Source organism: Podarcis erhardii (assembly GCF_964252035.2).
Source record: "Podarcis erhardii genome assembly, chromosome: 1".
Classification (NCBI taxonomy): Eukaryota; Metazoa; Chordata; class Lepidosauria; order Squamata; family Lacertidae; genus Podarcis; species Podarcis erhardii.
In genome coordinates, this window is record NC_138497.1 from 96144981 (window position 1) to 96167521 (window position 22541).

Here is a 22541-nt window from a genome sequence, read left to right on the forward strand (position 1 = left end):
CCCATCATCCTTGACCATTGACTGTGCTGGCTGGGACTGATGGGACTCATCATTCAACAACATCTAGAGGGCTGTCTGTTATGATGTATGAATAACATGGCTTTGTGACCTTTGCAAGCATCCAGCTTGTACACAAGTATAGACCAACTTGTAACATCAGCACCGGTCTGAAGTGGATATGATGTTTACTACATGCATTTTTTCTCTACGACTACTACTACTACTACTACTACTAATAATAATATTTATATGCCATCAATCTGACTTGGTTGCCCCAGCCACTCTGAGTGCCTCCCAACAGAATATTAAAAACACAATAAAACTTTCATAAATTGCACATAATTTTGTGTTTTAAGATGGTATTTCCCTCTCTTACCAAATGACATGGCTGTTTTATCAGTCAAATTCATCTGATCTTCATTAGTGCAAGGGCTTCTGTCAGAAGTGCCTCAAAACACATGATAATAACAACTTTGGTGCAAACTTTACATTTCTTAGAGCTGGTGAGCTAGCAGAAGCTAGTGCAGGGACTCTTATTAGTTCAGTGGAACTTTCCCTCAAGCGCCAAGATTCAGGACTCTGAAAAAATACCAAATAGCTCAAGAGATATAAAACATTGTAAACATCAGTAACACCACACTGCAATGGTGGTATTAGAAATGTAATGATTGGGCTAAGCTGTAGAAGTTTTAGAAGGTTTTATTAAAGAATTTGGGAACTTGATTGTATTGTCTTTATAAGTGACAAATGTGCCTGTCTTCCTTCAGTTGAGGAACATTGGTTACTTCATTATTCTTGTGTCTGACAGAATCAGAAATCTCAGCATATGCTACTGGAGGGAAAACCTGTGCAATAGTTGAACAGTTCTCATTTGCCGGACTTCCACCATCTTGTTTTTGCAGGATTCTTTGGGGCTATGTGCATTGATATTTTTATAGCCAGTTCCACAGGACGGAACCGGCTATAAAAGTATTAAAACTGTTTTACAGTGTAGTCAACAGTGTGTCTACTAAAAGAAAATATTTTGCAAGAAATTTGTAGTGTGTACACTTAGAAGAACATGGTTTTGTTTTTTTGAACATAGAATCAGTTTATTATCTCTTCTAGGTTGAAACCCGTGAAGATGAAGAGCAAAGTATTAAGCTGAGTGAAATCTTAGAGCTGCTGGTGGCAGCTGGATACTTCAGGGCAAGAATTAAAGGGCTGTCCCCCTTTGACAAGGTGAGAGTGTAACAAATTATGCACAAGGCATGCTTTAATTGGTAAATATATATATATATATATATATCAGCAAGGGCTAATTTGTGCAGATGAGTACAAATGTTATCCAGATGGCTGTGAATTAAGAGTTCAATTTTAAAGGGTTTTATATATATATATAAAAATGAATCTCTTTTTATATGTGTCTCAATGCAATTTGCAAAGATACCATAAAAACAGCTAAAATTGTTCAAAAACTGACAGAATGTGCAATCAGCATAAGCATTGTTGCTTGCTGGAGGGTATAAACCTCCCTCTCCTCCAGACGTTTACTGTTTTGGAAGTTCCCCTGACCACCCCAGGCCGATTTTGTGGGGTTCTGTGAGTGATGGAGAGGAGTGCCCAGTGTGAGTGGAAGCCCTTATACAGTGCCCAAGGAACTGGCATTCAGACGCAATACTACCTCCAACTGACACTGGTGGCAGAACATAGCCATCGTGAAAATGTGACATTGGGGGGCTGTCTTTTGTGTTTCATTTTTAAATAAATGCACAAGATGCTTCCGTGTAACTTCTGCGTTCTTCCACCAAACATCTGCGAGGGATAAAACGAGTGTGCTTGCCTTGTTCTAGGTGGTAGGCGGCATGACGTGGTGCATCACAACATGCAGTTTCGACATTGATGTGGACTTACTGTTTCAGGAAAACTCTACCATCGGCCAAAAAATGTAAGTGGGAGCTTGCCAGAAAGGGATCTTTCTTTCCAGTTGTGCGATGTGTTCAGTACCAGTCATATTTGTAATTGAAGCTTGCATAAGTGGTCACCTGAGCCAATATAAAAACACAAAACTTGCATACCATTATAACTAACAATAAACTGCAATTTAAAAGGCCGTCGTTTGTTTAATTAGCCAAAGGCCTGGGAGAAGAGGAATGTTTTTGCCTGGTGCCTAAAGATATGTAATGAAGGAACCAGCCAAAGCTCCCTGGAAATAGCATTCCATAAGCACGAAGCCACTGCAGAAAAGACCTGTTCTCATATTGCCACTCTCCTGACATCTTATGAAGGAGGCACACGAAGAAGGGCCTCAGAGAATGCTTGCAGGGTCTGGTTTGGTTCATATGGGGAGAGGCGGTCCTTCAAATCTGCTGTGCTCTCTGTTTTTTGGTCTTACTGCCCCTGATGTGCCCTCCCAGTAATATAATCTCTTCTCATCCTAAGCCTGAAAGCAGCCATGAAAATAAAGTGAAATGTTTAAGTACAGCAGGAACATGTAGAAGCCCACACTTACTTTCTGTTGCCTCCTCCTTCTTTTTGCACTATTTAAATGTTAGGACTTTTAAATAAAACAGTGACAATTACAGTCGTACCTTGGAAGTAGAACGGAATCCATTCCGGAAGTCCAAATTGCGACTTCTCATTGGCTGCAGGAAGCTCCTGCAGCCAATTGGAAGCCCCGTCGGACGTTCAGCTTCCAAAAATAGTTCGCAAACCGGAACAGTCACTTCCTGGTTTGCAGCGTTCGGGAGCCAAAACGTTCGGGAACTAAGCTGTTCCAAAACCAAGGAATGGCTGTAGAGTTTTTCTATTAACACATGAATGTCTTAAACTGTTGTTACTTTACCATGCGCTACCTTTGGAAGCTCGGAACTGATTAGATGTGCATCCCATTGGCGCACTGGATTGAATTCGCACTTGCTTAGCTTCATTCTAGAATAAGGAAATCACAGACCATTCCCTGGACTGAAACTGAAAACATTTTATGAAGTAAGGATTGATTGTTTGATAAGAAGCTTTTAACAACAGGTTTAAAAAAGAAACAACCTTGAATTTTTTTTCTCAGTTTTTAATAAGAGTTTGCAAGCTTGTCTAAAGATGTTTTTTTAAAAAAGAAGTGCCTCCAGTCCTACAGATCAGCATTTATCAGCACAGTTCTAAATTGCTTTGTGTATTCGCTTTTTAAAATCTACTATTTGATTTCAGCCACTAGAGGGCAGTTTCAGGCTAGTTAAGGCTTTGCTTCCACCCAGTTTCACCTTAAGCTCTGTCATCCTTCACCTTCTTTCCAGTGCCTTGACTGAGAAAATTGTATCCGTCTTGCCGAGAATGAAATGCCCTCATCGCTTGGAGCCTCATCAAATACAGGGATTGGATTTCATCCACATATTTCCTGTTGTGCAGGTAGGTGCTGCTTGAAAAGTTGCTCCCCCCAACACCTCCGTATAGTAGGCCTGCTGATGAAAAACCATATTGTAACCCTCTTTCTCTCTTCCCTGCAACTCTTATAGCCACTGGGGCATGGTTTTGATCAGGAAACAACCAAGTAGAATGAGTGTTCCTAATCATAAACAACATTGGTTCCACTAATGTGGGTAGGAGGCCCTTTAGATGCTGTGGGGCTCAAAGCTCCCTTCAGCCCTAGCTAGTGTTACCATTGGTCAGGAATGATGGGAGTCTAGCAACATCTAGGTGGCTACCCATTCCCCATCCCTGCACCATTGATTAATCCCTTTTGTAGCCTTGCAGCATTTCCTGTAACCAAAAAGTGTATGGAAAGAGATACTGCATCGCTGTTGCTTGCAGAGACAGTATTGGAAGCATAGTTCCATCTCTGATTAGATCCTGAACAAGGAGCAAGTTAGAGGCATCTTCTAAACCTAGTGTTTAACTTGGGATCTCGGAGTCTTTTATGTAATCGTTTCTATACCATCTTCTGTGAAATAAAAATAATTCAAAGCATTTAACCCATTTCCAAATTTGAGTCAATTATTAGCAAGACTCGGAGTGTTCAAATGGTTTGCTATTGCCCATGTAAATGGGAATACTGTTGCTTTATAGTTTTATATGTGCTTGCTTTTCTCTGTCTTGGAACGTCATTTGCAAAATTGACGTTTCAGCCAAACCAAGCCAGGAAGGTGTTTCTGTTGCAAGTGAACAGGGATGAGTTCTTTGCCTGGAAAGCTGGCTGCTTAAATAGAGAGCATGGGTCCCCCCCCACACACACACACCAAAGCAGAGTTGAGAGCTGCAGATGTAAGAGCAAGGCAGCAACTATTTTTGCCTGGTTGTCAGTTTGACAAAGTGGGGAGAAGTAGGTTGATAGCCAGAATGAGACCAGCACCTGCTACTCTTCCGTGGCCCTTGTTTGTTTCTGTATTTTTCAACTAAGTGCAGCAACGACCTGGTTGCACCAAATAGGAGCTGAACTTAGCCTGAGATTTCTAGTTGCCGACTCCTGATCTACAATGACAACATGAGTTAAGATTTTCCTTTAGGTCACACGTCTCAAGCCTTGTGCCTGTGCACCAGTACTGTGTTATGTCCATTGGCATGCTAAGTCTTCGGGCAGCCTGATAAGCAAGTGACACATCCAACCTGGGCCTGCAGATTGTCGTTTGTGACTACTCAGGTTTTGCTGCTATGCACCTTTGTGATATGGTCATGGAAAAGCAGGAATTTCCAGGTGGAGAAATCGAAGTTGGAAACAGAATTGTTAGAACCAAAGACTAAGGTACTATCTAGAATGTATAACTTGCTGTTAAAATGGAATACACAAGACGAAATGGTTAAATCGGCTATGATAAAGTGGGCACAGGACATTGGGCATAACATTATGTTTGAGGACTGGGAAAGGTCGTGGACCATTGGGCTGAACTTCACCGCATGTAATGCTCTGAAGGAAAATGTAATGAAAATGATATATAGATGGTACATGACCCCAGTTAAACTTGCCAAAATATACCATTCGTCTGATAATAAATGTTGGAAATGTAAAGAAAATGAAGGAACATTCTTTCACCTCTGGTGGACATGCCCTAAAGTGAAGGCCTTCTGGGAAATGATATATAATGAGTTGAAAAAGGTATTTAAGTATACCTTCACTAAGAAACCAGAGGCCTTCCTTCTGGGTATTGTCGGCCAGAAGGTGCTAAAGAAGGACCGAACATTTTTTATGTATGCAACAACGGCAGCAAGGATACTCATCGCTAAGAACTGGAAAACTCAAGATCTACCCACACTGGAAGAGTGGCAGATGCAGCTGATGGACTATATGCAACTGGCCGAGATGACTGGCAGAATCCGAGACCTGGGAGAAGAGAGGATTGAGGAAGACTGGAAGAAATTTAAGACGTATTTACAAAAACATTGTAATTTGGTTGAATGTTAAGAAGGATGCTAGATTATAAAAAATTGGCCACCACTAAATTAGATTTGAATTTGATGATAAGTGAGATTAAAGAAAACATAAACCTTTTGGAGAATTGCTAGATTATATTTAAATGAGTGGATATAAGATCGTAAACAAGTTGATAATTTGCTTGGAAAAACCTTTTAACGATGTAAATGGGAGCGGGAGACGTGAGGGAGTCCAAAGAAGTGATGAAACCACGTTATGATATAAGTAAGGTTGTTTATTATTTGTGCATTTGTATCCAAAATTTTTTTAATAAATATTTATATTAAAAAAAAGGAAAAGCAGGAATTGGAGTTTCATACAGCCCAGTCCAGGTGTCTCCAGATGTTGCTGGACTATAGTTCACATCATCCAAAGTATTGACCATACTGGCTGACAATGTTGGGAGCATCAGAAGGACGGCATATTGGCCACTCCTGCCTCTAGTCCCTGTGAGGCAGAGTTGGCCTCATGAAGAACAGATTAACTCACACTGTTCAGAGGAAAAGCACAGCAAAGGCTGATGAAACATGCCAGAAATATCTACAAGTGAGAAAAACAAGGGCCTAACCTGTCTTCCATCGTATTTGTGTCCTTTCAACATTTTTGCCTCCTAATAACCCTTTGTGGTAGGCTGAGTTGAAAGGGAGTGGCTGGGTCAACATCAGCCACAACAGCTGGTCAGAAATTTAAATCCTGGGTTGGTATTCAACTGAGTTTTACTTGAAGTAGACCTATTGAAATTAATGGACCCAACATAACTATGTCCTTTAATTTTAGTGGTTTTATTCTGTGTAACGCTTAGCTGAATCTAGTCTCAGTCAGATACACTAATCTTTTATGTCACGCTGAGACTCAGTGGGTTTTATGTTTCTTGGTTCATATGATGAACATGCACTGATGGCCATGTTCAGTGTCTAAATGTTTCAAAATATGAAAGGTAAGTAGCTGTAATAAGTATAACCCTTTGTTTATACAGTGTTGATTTTCCTTATTTTTTATTCCCTTTTTGATATCCAAGTCTGTCCTGAGTATATATATCTATCCAAGGCGTTGCTTTAATGCTGATGGTTTCCCTTTTTCTTTTCTCCCAGTGGCTTGTGAAACGTGCAATAGAAACCCGTGAAGAAATGGGAGATTACATCCGTTCATATTCTATATCTCAGTTTCAGAAGACACACAGTCTGCCAGAGGTAAATGTTTGGCTGCATCTTTTGTAATTCAGAACTAGAAGTGATTCTTTTAAGCATCTCTAAAACGGATAGGATTGATGCAAACCTGCACCAGCTGATTTGGCTCATAGGTTTCAGGACATAAGCGGATAGATCACACGTTATGAGCTGGCATTGGAGCAGAAAATATGAGTAGAGTAATTCAGTCCAACTCCTTAAGTATTAAATGCCCAGTTGCGCATCAAAAAGGTAGATGAATTTGCAGTGCATCCAAGTGCATTCATCGGATGCTCTGGGAAGCTGTTCTTGAAGGCACTTTTGAAGCTGTGCTCCTATTCGGTACTGAGTGACACAAGTCACTTTTTTCTTGTAAGGTCTTTTTCACAAAATTGTATTTGAATATATTTGTGCAGTGGCAACACAAACCTACACTGTGCAAGCACCAAAATGTTTCCCATTCTTAAAAATACGTTGCCCACCTATTCTTAGTGCAGAATGAGCCATTCCTTGAGAAGGAAAGTCCAGGTGTATTGTTTCTCTGTGATTAAAAGGTGATTGGCAGTTGATAATACTATACCTTAACATGACAGCTGCCCACTGGAATAAAATAGTTCATTTTTTTTTTAAGGCTGTGTTTTGGGGGTTTTCACTCACATTGTCGAAAGTTCAATTTACGATTCTTGCATCTCCCTGTATCTGTTGGTGCCTTTCATTACTTGTGCAGCTGCAAACTAGTGAGCATCTTTCTCTGCCTCATTTGTCAATAAATGGAAAGTGATGTTAAAGGTGTCAGTGCTGGAAGATACTCTGAATTTTTCTATCTGATGGGCCAAGTTCCTGCTAATGTTTTACTATTAACACCATATGTCTAAGATATAAATTGCATTGTGGAGCTTAGTCCTAGGTAAAGTAGGTAGGATCACAGCTTCATTGTGGTTTGGTTCCCACCTTTAAAAGTTGCTGCAGAGGCGCAGAGTACATATTTCCAGCTTTGGTTGGTTCTTCAGCCACAGCCATTCCTGGATTGAAGTAATCTGACCACAGTAATCCATGTTTTAATAATTTCCCAATTAGACTTTTGAAATATGGTCTACATGGAGCTGTCCTTGAAGACAGTTCAGAGATTATAGTGGGTGCAAAATGTGGCAACTGGGTATTGATTGCCACAGAAAGATCTGCACTATTTGCTACCATGTCCAATTCAAAGTGCTGTCCATGGAGGCACAGGACAGTTCTGTGTCCAGGGCAGCTGTCTACCAGATCCACCTGGTATACAGGCTGAGACCCTACCTGCCCATGGACTATCTCACCAGAGTAGTACATGCCCTGGTTATCTCCTGCTTGGACTACTGCAATGTGCTCTAGGTTGGTCTACCTTTGAAGGTGACTCAGAAACTACAATTAATCCAGAATGCGTCCGCTAGACTGGTGACTGGGAGAGGCCACCGGGAGCATATAACACCATTCCTAAAGGATCTTCACTGGTTCCCAGTACATTTCCGAACACAGTTCAAAAAGTTGGTGCTGACCTTTAAATCCCTAAACAGCCTTGGCCCAGTATACCTGAAGGAGCATCTCCACCCCCGAGGTCCTCCTCCAAGGGTCTTCTGCTGGTTCCCTCACTGTGAGAAGCGAAGTTACAGGGAACCAGGCAGAGGGCCTTCACAGTAGTGGCACCCTTCCAGTGGAACATCCTCCCTTCAGATGTCAAGGAGATAAAGAATTACACAACTTTTAGAAGACATCTGCCCTGTATCGGGAGGTTTTTAATGCTTGATGTTTTTGTTGTGTGTTTGGGATGCTGTAAGCCACCCAGAGTGGCTGGGGAAACCCAGCCAGATGGATAGGGTATAAATAAAATAATAATGATGGTGATAATGTAAATATGTAAACAAATTAATACCCAGCTACCTGAAGGTGTGTGCCTCCTGATATATTCCTCCCTGTTATCTGAAGTCTGCCAGGTAAGCTCTGTATGGTCATCAAACAAAGCCTTGAGTTCCCAAACTTGGAATAGGACTTTGTCAGTGGTAGCCTCCTAGCTGTGTAACATGAGATTAGGCTGGAACCTACATTAGTCAGTTTTCTTCACCAGCTTAAAACATATTTGTAAAAATCTGTCGGGCCTTCTGAAGTGTGTACATGGCCCTTGATTACTTGTATTCTGCTGAAGGATTGGCTGTATTTTTTGGTACATTTTAACATCACAGCTTTGGACAAGTTGACACAACAACTGGCCAATCTTTGTTGACACTGTTGAGGTTAAATATGTTTGTATGCTGGTATTTAAAGCTATCTAAATTGCTTTGCAGGATGATGACTTCATGCAAAGAAAAGAAAAGTCTGTCAAAGCAGTTAGTGAAATCTCTGTAAGTGTGGCATTCAGCAGTGTGGGTTTTCAGAAAATTTACAAATAAATAATAATTGGATTTAGCGTTGTTTTGATTATGTATATATTTTGGCTTTAATTTACTCCCCCTTCCCTTTTAAAGATGCATAGACCATGTTTGTATGATATATCTGCATACCTGCTTCCTGGGGATAGTAACTTTTCTTCAAATGAATTGCAACTTCAAAGGTGCTCAGTTTTATCCATTGTGGTATCCATTCGCTACATTCCTAGTTAGTTTTTATAAAAGAATGCATTTTTAGAAATTGATCTCTCCTGGGGTTCATGGCGGTGGGGAGGGGGCTAGAAAATGTTTCATCCCACATCATTGGTAACACACTAAATGAGAATTTTCTGGTCAAGTTGTGGAATGCCAACAACAATCCCAGCACTTTGGCATATACAGCCCTCAAATGACTCACTCTGCTAGGTTAGTACAAGTGGCAGCCCTAGTTAGAGTCTGTATTTGAGTCGGGTGCAAGTTGAGTCAGAAACACAATATTTTAAAGCTGCATTCTTGGACACATTAACTAGAGGATAAGCCCCATTGAATATATGTATATTTTTGTATAAATACGTGTGTTTATTTATTAAACATTGCAACTCTACCACATAAGAAAAACATTGCAACTCTACCACATAAGAAAAACATTGCAACTCTACCACATAAGAAAATGTGTACAGTGTTGTGCAATAAATCAGCTCCTTTCCTCCCTACAGAGGGTTTACTGTGTCAGGATTTTATTTCTCTGTTCCTATAGATTGCATTGCTCCATTATAATACCATATTAATTTTAGTTGGAGTTGACATGTGGCTCTTGGAGGCTCGATAGATTGATATCCCATTGTGCTCATCTTTTGAATACCAGCTCTGTGTATTCCTTCCCTTGTCTCTCTTTGTCCGGTGCAATGTCACTTTTAAAACGCCACACAAAACAGAACGTTGCGCTGCTGTGAATTCGGAAACGCGGGAGTTTGAATGGATTCCGTTGCATCTCAACTGATGTGCTATAGTTGAAAAAGATTTCCCACTTGCAAAACTGCCAACATTGATCAAAACGTTTTTAAAAGGAAAAAGGAAGGAGGGTAAAAAGCTCTTGACATATCTTCCTCTGGCAGAGTCAACAGAGTAGAGAAGCCAAGTCGTGGAAACAATGATCTCGTTTGTCATTGTATCTCAGGGAGAGTAAACTGCCTTTGTCATTGTGTCTGGAAGAAAGTGTGGAATGTCATCTGAAGGCACTGCTTTTTCCGAGAGTTCTTCTTAACAAAGAGTGTCTGGCATTGATGCTTCTTTCTTTTTAACTGTAGCCGTGTACAAGAACAACTTGGCTGTATTGAAGCATTGCTTTTTAAAAAGGGGGGGGGGGGGAGAGATTTCCTTGAACTTAGTTCAGCAACTTTTTTTTCTTGCACATTCTTACCACCACCCCAATTATGTTAAATCAATTTTCTTTTCCTATGTGACTGGCTAAAGTAGCCATAATGAAGAGAGTAGTAATTAAGCATAATTATTCAATAAGAGGCTAGAAGTGGAATGCATGAACACTAACCGCAGTGACTCGGAATTAATCATCTCTTTAATTATGCATAGTATTTTTTTTTCTTACTTTGTTTAAGATGTTTTGCAGATATGTCTGAGATCAGGTTGAATAGATTCATATGTTCTGGCGTAGCCATGTTCTTAATAATAGTAATAATAAGCTAGGAAAGTGCAAAAGGGAGGGGGAGGGGTGAGTCTAGGTCAATGAGCAGCCAGTGAAGGATATTATGTTATGACAGACTGTGTTGTGTTGTATTATGGAGCCACAAAAGCCCTGAGAAGGTCCAGGTAGGAGGTTTCTATGGAGAAAGAATGTTGACATTGGATTGCTTACTGAACATTTGTAGTTTGACACATGCTTATGCTCATTTTGTTGGCTTTCAGGAAGTTTACAAGCCACAAAGGAAATACCAGCGACGAGCAGGAGCAGAAAAGTTAGTCGACGAGGAGTCTAAAGTTCATGCTACGCTTCTGGAATATGGCAGGTATATTCATTTTGTTAAAGTGTGTTCCAGGGAACCCAGGATTTCTTGGGGGCATCTGAAGGATTCCAATAATGGCAGACAAAAGATCTGAAAGACAGCATGCTGTGGCTCTCTCTTCCCTGTAGGCAGATGCAGGAGAACCTTAAATGTAACTAAGAAGGGATGTTAATAGTGTAGCTTTGCTATTGTTGTTTTTTCTTTTTTTTTTACAAATTATCAGGCCAGGGGACCCATTCTGGAACTGTACAGTGAGGGGTAGGGGAGCGTTTAACCTTTTGCCACCCATTCTCACTAGCTGCAGTTTGCACCACCAGCAAAGGCCCCATATGTTTAGATGGAGCCTTCATTGGCCATGGAGTTGCAGGGGCCCTAATCCTGATTGGGAAGCAAAAGGCTAAAGCCCTCTATGCTCCATGCTAGGTTCATGATGGGGGTGGGGGGTGCTAATCACGTATGCCATCTTGAGGTTGGAAGAAAGACAGGACGGTAATGTAATTAATAATGCAGTCTGCTCAAGTTCTTGGGGGGAAATGTTGCTCCACAACATGTCAAAGACTCTGGGTTAGTGACAGCAGATTTCCTGGAATAATCTAAGTGTGTACAGAGTACAAAAGCAACATGTTGCTTGCCACAAATAACTGGTGAAATGGTTATAATATAAAATGTATTGACATTTTGATTCACTAGCTTTTCCACTGCAGTTCTTTAGTCATACAGGTGGTTTGCACACTACAGTAAGCCAAAGTGTGTTTGAAACTGTGGCCTAAGTGTGTCTTCTCCTCCCTATGGCAAGCCAGATCGCTTTTTCAAGTTCTTCATCTTTTTGTTTTCCTATCCCCCTTCTTTAGTATCACTGGTTATTTCTTGTGAGTATTTTTCCTCCTGTGTACGTGTGGTGTGCGCCCCCCCTTTCTAGTTGGCTCTTGGCACTTGAATTTGCATTTTTCACGTTAACATGTCTTCCACATTTGGTATTTAACAGCATTGTTAAATTAATGTTCACGGGGACTGTCTTTTTTTCTCAGCGCAAAAGGCACACTTTTCTCTAGGGGCTAAGGGGTGAGAGAGGAGTGCATAGGAAAAAAATCCCAAATTCCACTCTTTTCACATATTCCCCGGGAAAATAGGTTCCCAGCTGTTGCCTCCCTGATCTACTGCTCCTTTTACGCCGATATGTAAATATTTTAAAGGACTCCTTTATCACGTGAACCCAGCTGATCTCAGACGACAGTGATTAAACACAGCAGTATCATGGAGCCTAGAGTGATTTTACATGGCTTCGTTAGTTACAACAAATATAGCAGCCATTGGTAGACAGTCTACAGAACGTAAGGCTAATCCCCTTTCAAAGCCATCAAAGTTGGTAGTCACAGTTTATAACTGCACTGTGAAGGACTTTCTGTAGTCCATCCATCAGTTAGCTTCAATGGACAACCTTGGAGTCTAGTGTTACATAAGAGAGAGGGGAACACCCACTCTATCACCATGCCCACTTTTGCCACATTGTGCATGGTGTTTGAACCCTCATATCACTTCCTTCCCTGCCCTGCCCCTTACTTCGCTTTTTTCCTGTTCTAAAAAGCTCCAAATGTTGTGAACTTTTCTCATGGGAGAGAAAATTGTTCCAGCCAGCCCCTTTTCCTGCAACTTTCCCTTTTGCTGGGAAAGGCTGTTCAGGTTTTCAGACTGGGTCCCCTGCACCAGATCTACCTGGAGATGACCAGGACTGAACCTGGGACCTTATGGCATGCACAGTGTGCCTTCCTCAGTATCCTCTGCTTTATAGGTTGTGTAGCAGCATATTAAAACCTGGTTGCCTGAGTGCAGTGGAACTACTCCCTAGTGGGAGAGTGAAATACAGCTGCAGCAGAAGGAGATGTTTAAACTAGAACTTCAGTGGAAAGGGCATATACAGAGAAAGCAAATAAAGCTAGGGAGGGCTGGCAGATTAATGCCTTGGGGGGCAAAAGTGAAATGTTCTTGGAATTAAAACGGGCTTTCATTAGCAATTCAGCAACAAGCCTCGGAGCACCACTGTCATTAACGATAAGGCAACCCCCCTCCTTCCCTCCTTTCAGCCCCCCTGGAACCTGCTGTACTGCAGAGGTTTAGAATGCACTGGGAAGACTTTGATGATGAATTGCACTGTTGCAACAGGAAAAATGGTTTACTTGTTAATGGCATATAAATTACAAAATGTACACTCAAAATAAAATGGTGAATATAACTAACCCCAAACTGCTGCTGTTGTTTTTCTAAAAAGCACTGAGAGCTGGTCTTTGGCATGTTTGCAAAAGCACATCTTCTGCAATGAAAGTGAATCCAGCTGCATATTCTGATTTGTTTCCCCCTCCCTTTTTACTTTTTCTAGGAGGTATGGTTTCAGCAGACAAGGGAAAATTGAGAAGGTAAGCTTGTTTCCTCATCTGGAATCCAGCTGAAAAAATGTGTGTGTTGGACAAAATACTAGACACCAAAGCAGGTTTTTATATATATATATATATAAAAGTGTGATGCAGCAATTGATTATTATTTTTAATAATATTGAAAACCACTTGTTTGCTTGTTCTTTCTAGGCTACCCAATCTTACTGTGTTGTGGTCACCATCCTGCTGCTGCTGTATTCAGCACATTGTGGGGAAACATTGCTAGAATTGTTCATGATCCTTTTCACTGTGGGTTAAATTCAGAGCCAGTTTGACTTTTGTCACTGCCTGTTCCAGACAAAGGGGCTCGGCAGTCTTCATTTTTTGTTTGTTTTTATTTTTCAGTGTTTGTAATTAGCCCTGCATGCAAGGATCCCAGGGTGGCACACTGTAAACATTAAAACCATTGGTAACAATAAAACTAAAACAAAAGTAACTCAGCATAATGCAGTTTAGCAATTCACAGACAACAGAAAACAAACAAAGAAAACCCCTCTGTTATTGTTATTTTCTTGGGAACTGCTAGCAAGCATGATGTAGCCCAGTGGCGCCCTGCAAAGCACTTTCAGATTGGCACACTTTCAGCACACGCTGTTGGAAAGAAATGTTTCCTAACATTTCAAGCTACACGCTGCTTGGCGGGAGATGTTAGCTAAATTAGTATTAGAGAACAAAGAGCACTTCACCCAAGAAAGTTGCCAGTGAAGTTAATTAAGCCGATGGAGCTTATTTTCCACTTGCAGAAATGTACATGTATTGCAATGTTGTGGAAGGCCCCAAAGTTCCATGCAGCAAGAATGCTGTTCCTAAAGCTGCATCTCACTCCCTTTGTTGACTTCTACAAAATATGGCTGCAACGCTTCATCATATCTTATTGACCTTGCATGCTTTTAGCCTAAGACTGTCAAATGCTTTCATTAAAATTTAGCCACTGTGATGGAAAGGAGGTCCTGCTCAGGATACCGTTTACACTGTGTGCTTCTTCTGGGCTTCATCCGATGCTATCCAAGAGGAGTTCTGCTCATGCGGCAAAACTTCCTCCATCCTCTCAGCTCCTGCACATGCCCAAAATCTGCTCTCAATGTCCTCCAGCCCCCTGGAGCAGATTTTGGGGGTGCTGGAGGGGCTGCAGGGGAGAGGAGGTGGGAAGTTAAATTGTACAAGCAGAGGTCTGCTGCATGAACAGAGCAGCAGTGTTGGGTACGTGCCTGTGTCTGAATTATTACTGTAGTGTGTTTTTAATGTGTCCATGAAAGGCTCTCTGGAGCCTTTCCTTAATATATTCTGAAAGCATACGTTGTTCGTTTCCTTTTTTTTTAATTCTCCCCACCCCCGCCTTGTGATTTTGTACATGCACCTTTTCCTCTTAATGTTAGACAACATCCTTTTCTTCAATAGGTTGAAGACAAGAAAATGGTGCTGCCTGCTGGCCTTCCATCATCTGGGAAAGCTGATGCCTACACTGAAGATGACCTCCAAGCTGCAGAAGAGGTGGAATTAACTGCTAATTTGTGACAAGGCTCAGTTCAGGGTTACTACTTCCTACTACATGAAATGAAACAAAGCTGGTGGTATAGAGGTTTCCCCCACTTCCCTTTTTCTATCTGTAGATTTTGCATTCTCAGAACCAATATGCACTCTTACTTGAAATTGAGTTTGGTGCAGATACACAGTGCTACAAAATGCATGTGGTAGGGCTTTAGTGGTGCACTTGCCTTTCAGTGGATAGCTTTATTTTATGTATTGCATTTGTGTCCTGCTGTCCTCTAAACATCTTATGGTGCCTTAAAATGGGATTAACCCTGCATCGAATACGGAAACTCAGCCATTCAAATGTGTGAGTGCTGTTGACAGCTGGTGCACCACATGTATATAAACTTAGGTATATGCACCTGTTTTCAAATAAAGTGAAGTGTGACTGTTCAAAGAAGAATGATGCTGTGAGGGCCTAAAGAAAATGATGTTTTCTTTTGCTTTGTGTTTGCCCAAAGTAGAGGAGCAGAGACTTCAGATTATTACACAGCTTTTTGTGTTATGTTTGTTTGTGAATAAACGAGTGAGCAAAAGGAGAGGGGTGTGTGTATATCCATTGCTGTTTTCTTCAGTGGAAGCAATGTACTAAGGAGCCATGTTTGCAGTAGCTTCCAGGCTGCCATCACAGTGTTGAGAAGGAGTTTTGTATGAAAAGGGGAAGGAAAGTGTGTCAACCTCCTTGCTAACCTCCAAGCATTGTCACATTTTTTTCTATAAAAAAAATTAAAGCATGTGCTACATGTTTAGAAACAACTGTTCTGATCTCAGCACTTCTATTTTTTATCAGCTTCGTATTAAAACATTGATGACTGAGATGGCTGCAATGGGAACAGAAGAGGTAAGCAGTTCTGTTTGTTAGTCAAAGTTTTTTGGGGAAAAATATTATTTCAACCACTACTCTGGTATTATTAACAGGGTAGCACAGGCCAAAAAAAAATCTTTCCAGATATCACTCCATCTTGATTTCTGATATCTGAAAGTTCCCTTCTTCATGGGGCTGTGAACTGAAACTGGAGCGAACTGCAATTCAGTAGAGAAAGAAAGGAAAGGATGCATATTTCTTATTGCCTAGCTGTACTCTGTACCTATCAAGCAAACTCTGCAGTATATACAACTAAAGTTATTCACATCCCTGTTCTTTCCTCCTGCACCTGCAGATTGACTTGAAAGCTATCACAACCCATGAAATAGGGTTAAATGGAGTCAGGCTGCCTGAGGCCTTACATTGCAGTGTAAATTGACACAAGGAAAAGACTACTAAGCTTGAAAGGTGGTCTTTTTCAAAAGGTGTTTAGCCTTTGTTGGCTGTGTCCTTGCCTACAAAAAGCATAAGGAGAGTTATCTCTGCTTAGTAAGCAAAGATACGGCAGCTCACAGCCTTTTCACTCCTCGCTTTGTGAAAAGAAGAAACAAATGAAACTTCCAAAACTCCCAGTTCCCTTTTTTGTACAAACCATGAAACTATGGTTTAAAGCAGGGGTCCCCAAACTAAGGCCCGCGGGCTGGATAAGGCCAGAGGGACTCATTTATCCGGCCCACAGCGACCCCCGCTGCCGCCACCCGCACTTACCTGTGCTGCGCTTCGCGGCTGCCCTCTTCCGGGTCGGAGGAGCACCAGAAATAGCTTGTGCGGATGCACAAGCATTATTTCCGGTGCACATCCGGGTTGGAGGAGGCCCACGCACATGCACACAAGCTATTTCCGGTGCTCCTCCGACCCGGAAGTGCGCCGGAAATAGCGTGTGTACACACGTATGGGCATGCACTCCTCCACCCTACCGCGCGTTCGGCGCTGGAGACACCTGCCCAAAGCACAGTAACTTTGCTGACCCCTAGTTTAACAGCTTCTCAACAAACCAGACTGTTAAGACATAACTTAATATCTTTTCTGAAGACTTTCTGATTCGTTTGATCACCAGCAGTAAGAGAAAAGTATTTCTTGCACATCTTTTCTGTCTCCCAAGACCGCGGAACCTTTGAAGAGCCTTCTCATTTGGCTAGATTCTAATGGAGTCCACTATCATCCTGTACACATTTTTTTTTTCTGCTCCCCTACCCCACAGCACACATACCTCAGCAAAGCAAAGGTCTTTGTTGACTCATGGTAATGCTTATCAATTCTATGCACACATGCAAACTTTCTGCTGCTCCTACCTACATTCAGTGACCAGCAGATGTCACTCAAATTCTCTTCCCACCTGGCTCATGTGCATGGTGCCTCATCTACATACACAGCCCTTTCTTCCATTCTTGGGATATGAGTCCAAAATGCTCCTTATCTCTCAAATATACTTTAAGCAAGGAACTTTCATAGCAAAGCAGCAGCAATTCTTGTGCTCTGACTTAATGTAATTGAGCCATTGCCCTGGAAGCCTTGCTAAGGTAGCAAATGTTGTCCTGTTCCCACTTCTGTAGATGGATTTTATGATGAGATAAAAAGGCTTGCTAGCTGATGCCCACTCTTCCAAGTATCTCCCCACTGCCCCGGCCAGCTCTGCTTGCTTATTCTCCATCCAAGCCTTGTTGGTTTCATGGAGGACAGTGGCACTGCTTCATGGAAACAGACATTGCATTTACATCAATTCAAACTGCCCTGCTTTTTCAAAAAGCTGTCTCATGTGTGCCTTCATAAGACTTGTGTTCTACTTTCAGGGCAGACTGACCGCAAGCACTGTAGGGCAGATAGTTGGACTTCAGTCTGATGAGATCAAGCAGATAGTATCAGAATATGCTGAAAAGGTAGGTGATTTTTAAAAACTGTTTTAAGAAAACCATACCTGAGCAATTGCCTATTAAGTCTTCAAATTTTGAAGCTTCAGTTTTAAAATATATATTCTTTAGAACAATATCTACAATAGTGATGCTAGTTGGTGTGCCAATGCTTCTTTGTGCAGGCATACAAATCTGCGCTATCATCAATAAAAATCAGTTAGATTCCCGTGTCTCTGTGTCTTCTAAGCAAGTAGCTAAAAGTTGCATATGACTTTGTAGAGGAATATTTCTCCCACGTCCTTGTGCGCCATGAAACAGTTTGTGAAGTTTTACAGCTGTAATATATGGAGCTATTTGATGTTGTGCTATGTTGATCATTCGGTCAGGCCAGATGGAGCAATTCTCCCTCTCCTTCCCCCCACCAGGGAGCTGTTTTGGGGTTCCTCCTGACACACGCACACCCAGGCCAGTTGTGAGGGAGCAGACTAGGATAAACGCCATTGCTCAGGTGGAGGCCCTTGCCTGGGCTTCCACTGATGGGGTGCATTATTTGAATTTCACCCATAGTTGTTGTAGTCAAGATGTGTTTTGTTTGCAAGAAGACAAACCCTCCCATCCTGATTTCTTCCTCTTTATCTATTTCCTCAGCCCATTCCTCTTACCTTTCTGCTAGTTATAGGGGTTTTTTTTGAAAATCTGGCTTGGCTATTTTGGGCTTTTATAATAGATTTCCTGTCAGTGCACAATGAAGATTGCTTAAAGCAATGGTGTGTGTTTGTGTGCCCTTGAGTTTAGTGGTTACTATAGAGCAGTCACTTAATTACGTCTTAAATTCAGGAAGGTCAGGCTTTCCTGGTTGTACTTGGGTCTAAAGAGATGAGTGATGTGTTTGGGAGGAAAAGGAGAAAGATGCACATAGGCTTGCATGAATTGAGAGGGAATTAGGCAGTTGCAGTGTTTAGGCTTAGAATCCGGAATCTGTGCCTGAATCGAGAGGCTCTTAGGGAAAAGAATATAGTTTCTAACTTTGGTAGCAGTTTTAAAATGTTCAAAGTGCTTTACCATTCTCATCTTGGCTATTTCCCCTGATTTAAATATACCAACTACTTGGGGACTCCTTTTGGGATTCTTTTTGACAGTATTTAACTAATAAGTTGACTGTGTTAACTTTAACAGTGTTATGGGAATGGAAAGAGTTTCATGCATGGGGATGTTGTTGAACAGTTGTGAGAGCAAAAAAGGGCAGGGGGTCAAGTGCCTTGCACATAGAGTACCTTACAAATTGCAGAACCACCTGCTCCCACAAAAATTAAATAGTCTTTTTTTCGATTTTGGAAATAAATGTCCACCCTGAGATCTTCAGATGAAGGGTGGTATATAAGTTTAAAAAATAAAATTAAAATGCTTATTTTTCTGAAATAGAGATAACTTGTTTCTATTTTCTGGCACCTCATTGATCTGCTACTTTTTCCCTTCAGTTGACAAATGAATGGCAAGTTTAAAAGAACTTAGGTGGGTGTTCGTAGCAACTGCTGAATGTTTTAATTGACAAATTTAAAAACAATTCCTGGGTTTTGCCATCCATCTGTGAATGCAATTTTGTAGTACGCAAGAGAATTTTCAACTAAATGTTTATGATCTGAAGATAACAGAATGTGTCGGCTCTCACTTAAAACTGCTACACGTCTAGTGTGGTTTTGAAAATAAATTACTTTAGTAGAAACCTTTTGGACTTCAATTTCAAGCAAGAGCCAAGAAGCTTCAGTTGTGTTATAACATATGTCTTCCATAGCCCTACTTGCTATACCTCATGTTTCAGTTCGTAAATAGCACAAATAGATGATATTGTTCAAAACTTTGTTTTAACAGGTCAGATGTTATATCCTTCTTTCAACAAAATGTTTTTTATGAGTACAAAGGAAAAATAAATCATGGAGCAGTGGCTTGCAGCAAAAACTGCAAAAAAAGTTGTTGTTATTTTTAAATGGATAACTGTTGTATTTTACTGACTGGACTTCACCGTCCAGGGGTCCTTTACCTTTACCTTTTACCATACCGGACTGCTCTGGACTCCTGCGGGTGAAGGAGCATTACAGAAATAATAATCATAATCATATTAATCATGATCAAAATGATCTTGATTGCTGCCTTCCACATTTGTTGTATTTTTCCATGAACATAAAACACAGAATGAGGTAGCAGCTAAATACAGTAATTAAATTCCAGTCAATTTATGTGTGCGGGGAGAATTAGTCTTGCAGCATAGTCTATCTGTGTTTACTTTGAAGTCAGTCTAGTGGCAATCAGTGGCAGGGAAGATTCCCAGTGCCGGGCGAACATTGCTCCCAGTTACGAAGAGGGTGAGAGACAAAGAGGTAGGAAACTTGGCATGGTGCTCGGCGTCGGTAAGCGCCCACTACAGAGTCAGCCCCATTGGTTTCAATGGGACTTAAGTACACTTAACATTGCAGTCCAGTCCTGGGAAGTTGGTGCTGAAATTCAAAGTAATGCTGCGAATTCTCACCCCATCCCCATATAATGATGTGCTGTTGAATTTTAACAGTCTTATCCACCTGCCCTTTGCTCCCAGCACCGTATCTCTTTCTAGGATGGAGGAAATGTGTTGAGTCAGCCTTGCGGGTCAAAGTGGAACATGCCCAGTTCCCCTCACATTTCTGCCTCCAGAAGAGCTCTGCCAACTTCCACACTTGCTTACTCCCTGTAATGCAGGACATGCAAGCATCCAGACCTCTGCACACTTGTATGCGGCTACCCAGTGGTTTATGGAACAGTCTTAATGCACAGATTAGGCAAGTAATGATTCCTGTGCGTCTGACAAAGTGCTGAGGGGGTGTTCCATTCATTGTGTCCTCTCCCTGCCCCATCTTTTTCTAGCAATCAGGACTTTCTGCAGAGGAGCGTCCAGAGAGACTTGGAGCTGCCCAGCAGCACAGAAGGAAGGTGGCATCTTTAAACAAACAGATCTTACAGAAAACCAAGCAGCTGGATGAAGTATGTGGGGATTTGTTGTTGTTGTTGCTCCCTTATTTTGAGGGTTTGTAAACCACTTTGCCACTCTGCACTTATGGAGAAGATTATAACTTCAGCATCCATTTAGGAGAATTACAATATGAGTAACCTGGGTCTTAATAAGCATTGGTTACGTGGATTTTTTTGCACATAAGTTGTAGGGTTTGTACATAAGTTTGCACACTTTCCTTGATTGTCTCTACGGAAGCAATAGGTGCTTACTGACTGCCAGCAATTCCGAATTAAAGCTGTGAGCTGTGTTTATGTACAGGCAAAGGCAGCATTTAAATTCTCCACTGTCAGAATATCAAATGTTGAGGTCAGACAGGTGCCCTCCCTGTTCTACTCCCAGTGCCTACTAGGGATTCTTAATTCCAGCAAGGTTTTTTTAATTACATTCTGATATCATAGTTTTAACTCATTTTAGACTTACTGTATTGTACTGGATCTCCTGCACACTGCTCAGAGACAACCGTGATTAAGTGTACTATAAATTGCTGAAATAAATAAATAAAAATAGTTGGCATTTAAAGCGGCACAGAATTGCATTGTTAACAGAATCTTTCAAAGGAGTTGTGATTCTTTTTCTTTTTCTTTTCCAAATGCTGGAAGGTCCACAAATCATAGAAACAAAAGAGTTGGAAGGGGGACCATCAGGATCCTCTAGTCCAGTGGTTCTCAACCCGTGGGTCCCCAGATGTTGTTGAACTACAACTCCCATCATCCCTGAGCTCTGGCCTTGCTAGCTAGGGGTGATGGGAGTTGTAGTTCAACAACATCTGGGGACCCACAGGTTGAGAAAGGCTGCTCTAGTCCAACCCCCTGCATTGCAGGAATATGCAACTGTCCCATGTGGGGATTGAACCTGAGAATTTGGTGGCACCATGCTCTTACCAACTGAGCTATCCAGTCCTTAGCTCCTGTAAACATTACATTGGTGCTCACTTGGCTGCTGCTAACATTATTGTTTTGCCTGTCAAAATCTTTGCGGATTCGCTGATTTAATTGCCTTCTGTTCCGTTCTATCTGCCATTCCTCCCCACTCCCTTTTGTACTTTAAGGAAGCCAAATGGAATACAATTTCCTAGAATCAACCTGGTTTTTTCTAATATACGTGTTCTCCTGAGTTATATTTCCTGATGCTTTTCCAATATTTGTGCATCAGGTCAGTGAATTTTATTTAAAGATGAACTGCGGTGTCAGCTACGATCCAGTAAAGGCTCCCACCAAAGAAGGGTGGGGGGATGATTTTCACTTGATTTCCACCAACTGTCCCAAGTGCCACCTTCCATATTGTTGACGAGAGTCCCCTGAAGCCCAGAACAGTTTTTGGAGGGTACAGGCCTGTTGCAGGAAGTGAAAGCCAGCAAAAAAGGCCTATCTCATGCACAAATTTCCTCCAGTGGAGCATTCTGTAAATAGAGTTCCTCCCACAGTATAATTCATCTGTTGTTGTTCTTCTAAATCCAGATGTTTTGATAAAAAAAAAGGGTATCCTGGAACTGCTACATTCCGTTCTTGTTCAGCTGATAGCTGTCCAGAGAACTTTGTTGATATATACATAAATACATGGATGTAAACTTTATCTCTCACACATTACTTGCTTCTAAAACCTTCCAGACTCTCAAAGTGGAAATTTACTGTAAGTTTAGACCTCAGGAGAATCAGTGCCTTTGTTTTTTCTTTCTGTCCATGGATAAGAAACCGAAGGAAGCTATAAGAGACACTTTGCAATAATATACTGCAAGAGAAAATAGTTAAAATTATGGCCCTGTTCACGCTTAATGCTGAAACAGGAAACATTTCATCCATCTTGGAAGCACTGACCCCTGACACCTTGTGGACACCAGCCCTGCCTTATTTCTTCCAAATTTTCC

The 22541-nt window shown here is 41.4% G+C and overlaps 1 protein-coding gene across 2 annotated transcripts in view; it reads left to right on the forward strand.

Moving 5' to 3' along the window:
- Positions 1–22541, forward strand: part of CCDC93 (CCC complex scaffolding subunit CCDC93) — a 42883-nt gene that overhangs the window by 2021 nt on the left and 18321 nt on the right. The window contains exons 2-13 of one of the 2 annotated variants that reach the window (XM_081872091.1): positions 1108–1221; positions 1833–1927; positions 3270–3381; positions 6469–6567; positions 8859–8915; positions 10863–10963; positions 11812–11829; positions 13335–13371; positions 14788–14880; positions 15710–15760; positions 17575–17661; positions 20530–20646. In XM_081872091.1, coding sequence (XP_081728217.1) covers positions 1108–1221; positions 1833–1927; positions 3270–3381; positions 6469–6567; positions 8859–8915; positions 10863–10963; positions 11812–11829; positions 13335–13371; positions 14788–14880; positions 15710–15760; positions 17575–17661; positions 20530–20646 — 981 coding nt within the window. The remainder of the gene's footprint in view (positions 1–1107; positions 1222–1832; positions 1928–3269; positions 3382–6468; positions 6568–8858; positions 8916–10862; positions 10964–11811; positions 11830–13334; positions 13372–14787; positions 14881–15709; positions 15761–17574; positions 17662–20529; positions 20647–22541) is intronic. The other variant, XM_081872092.1, reaches the window with a different exon arrangement.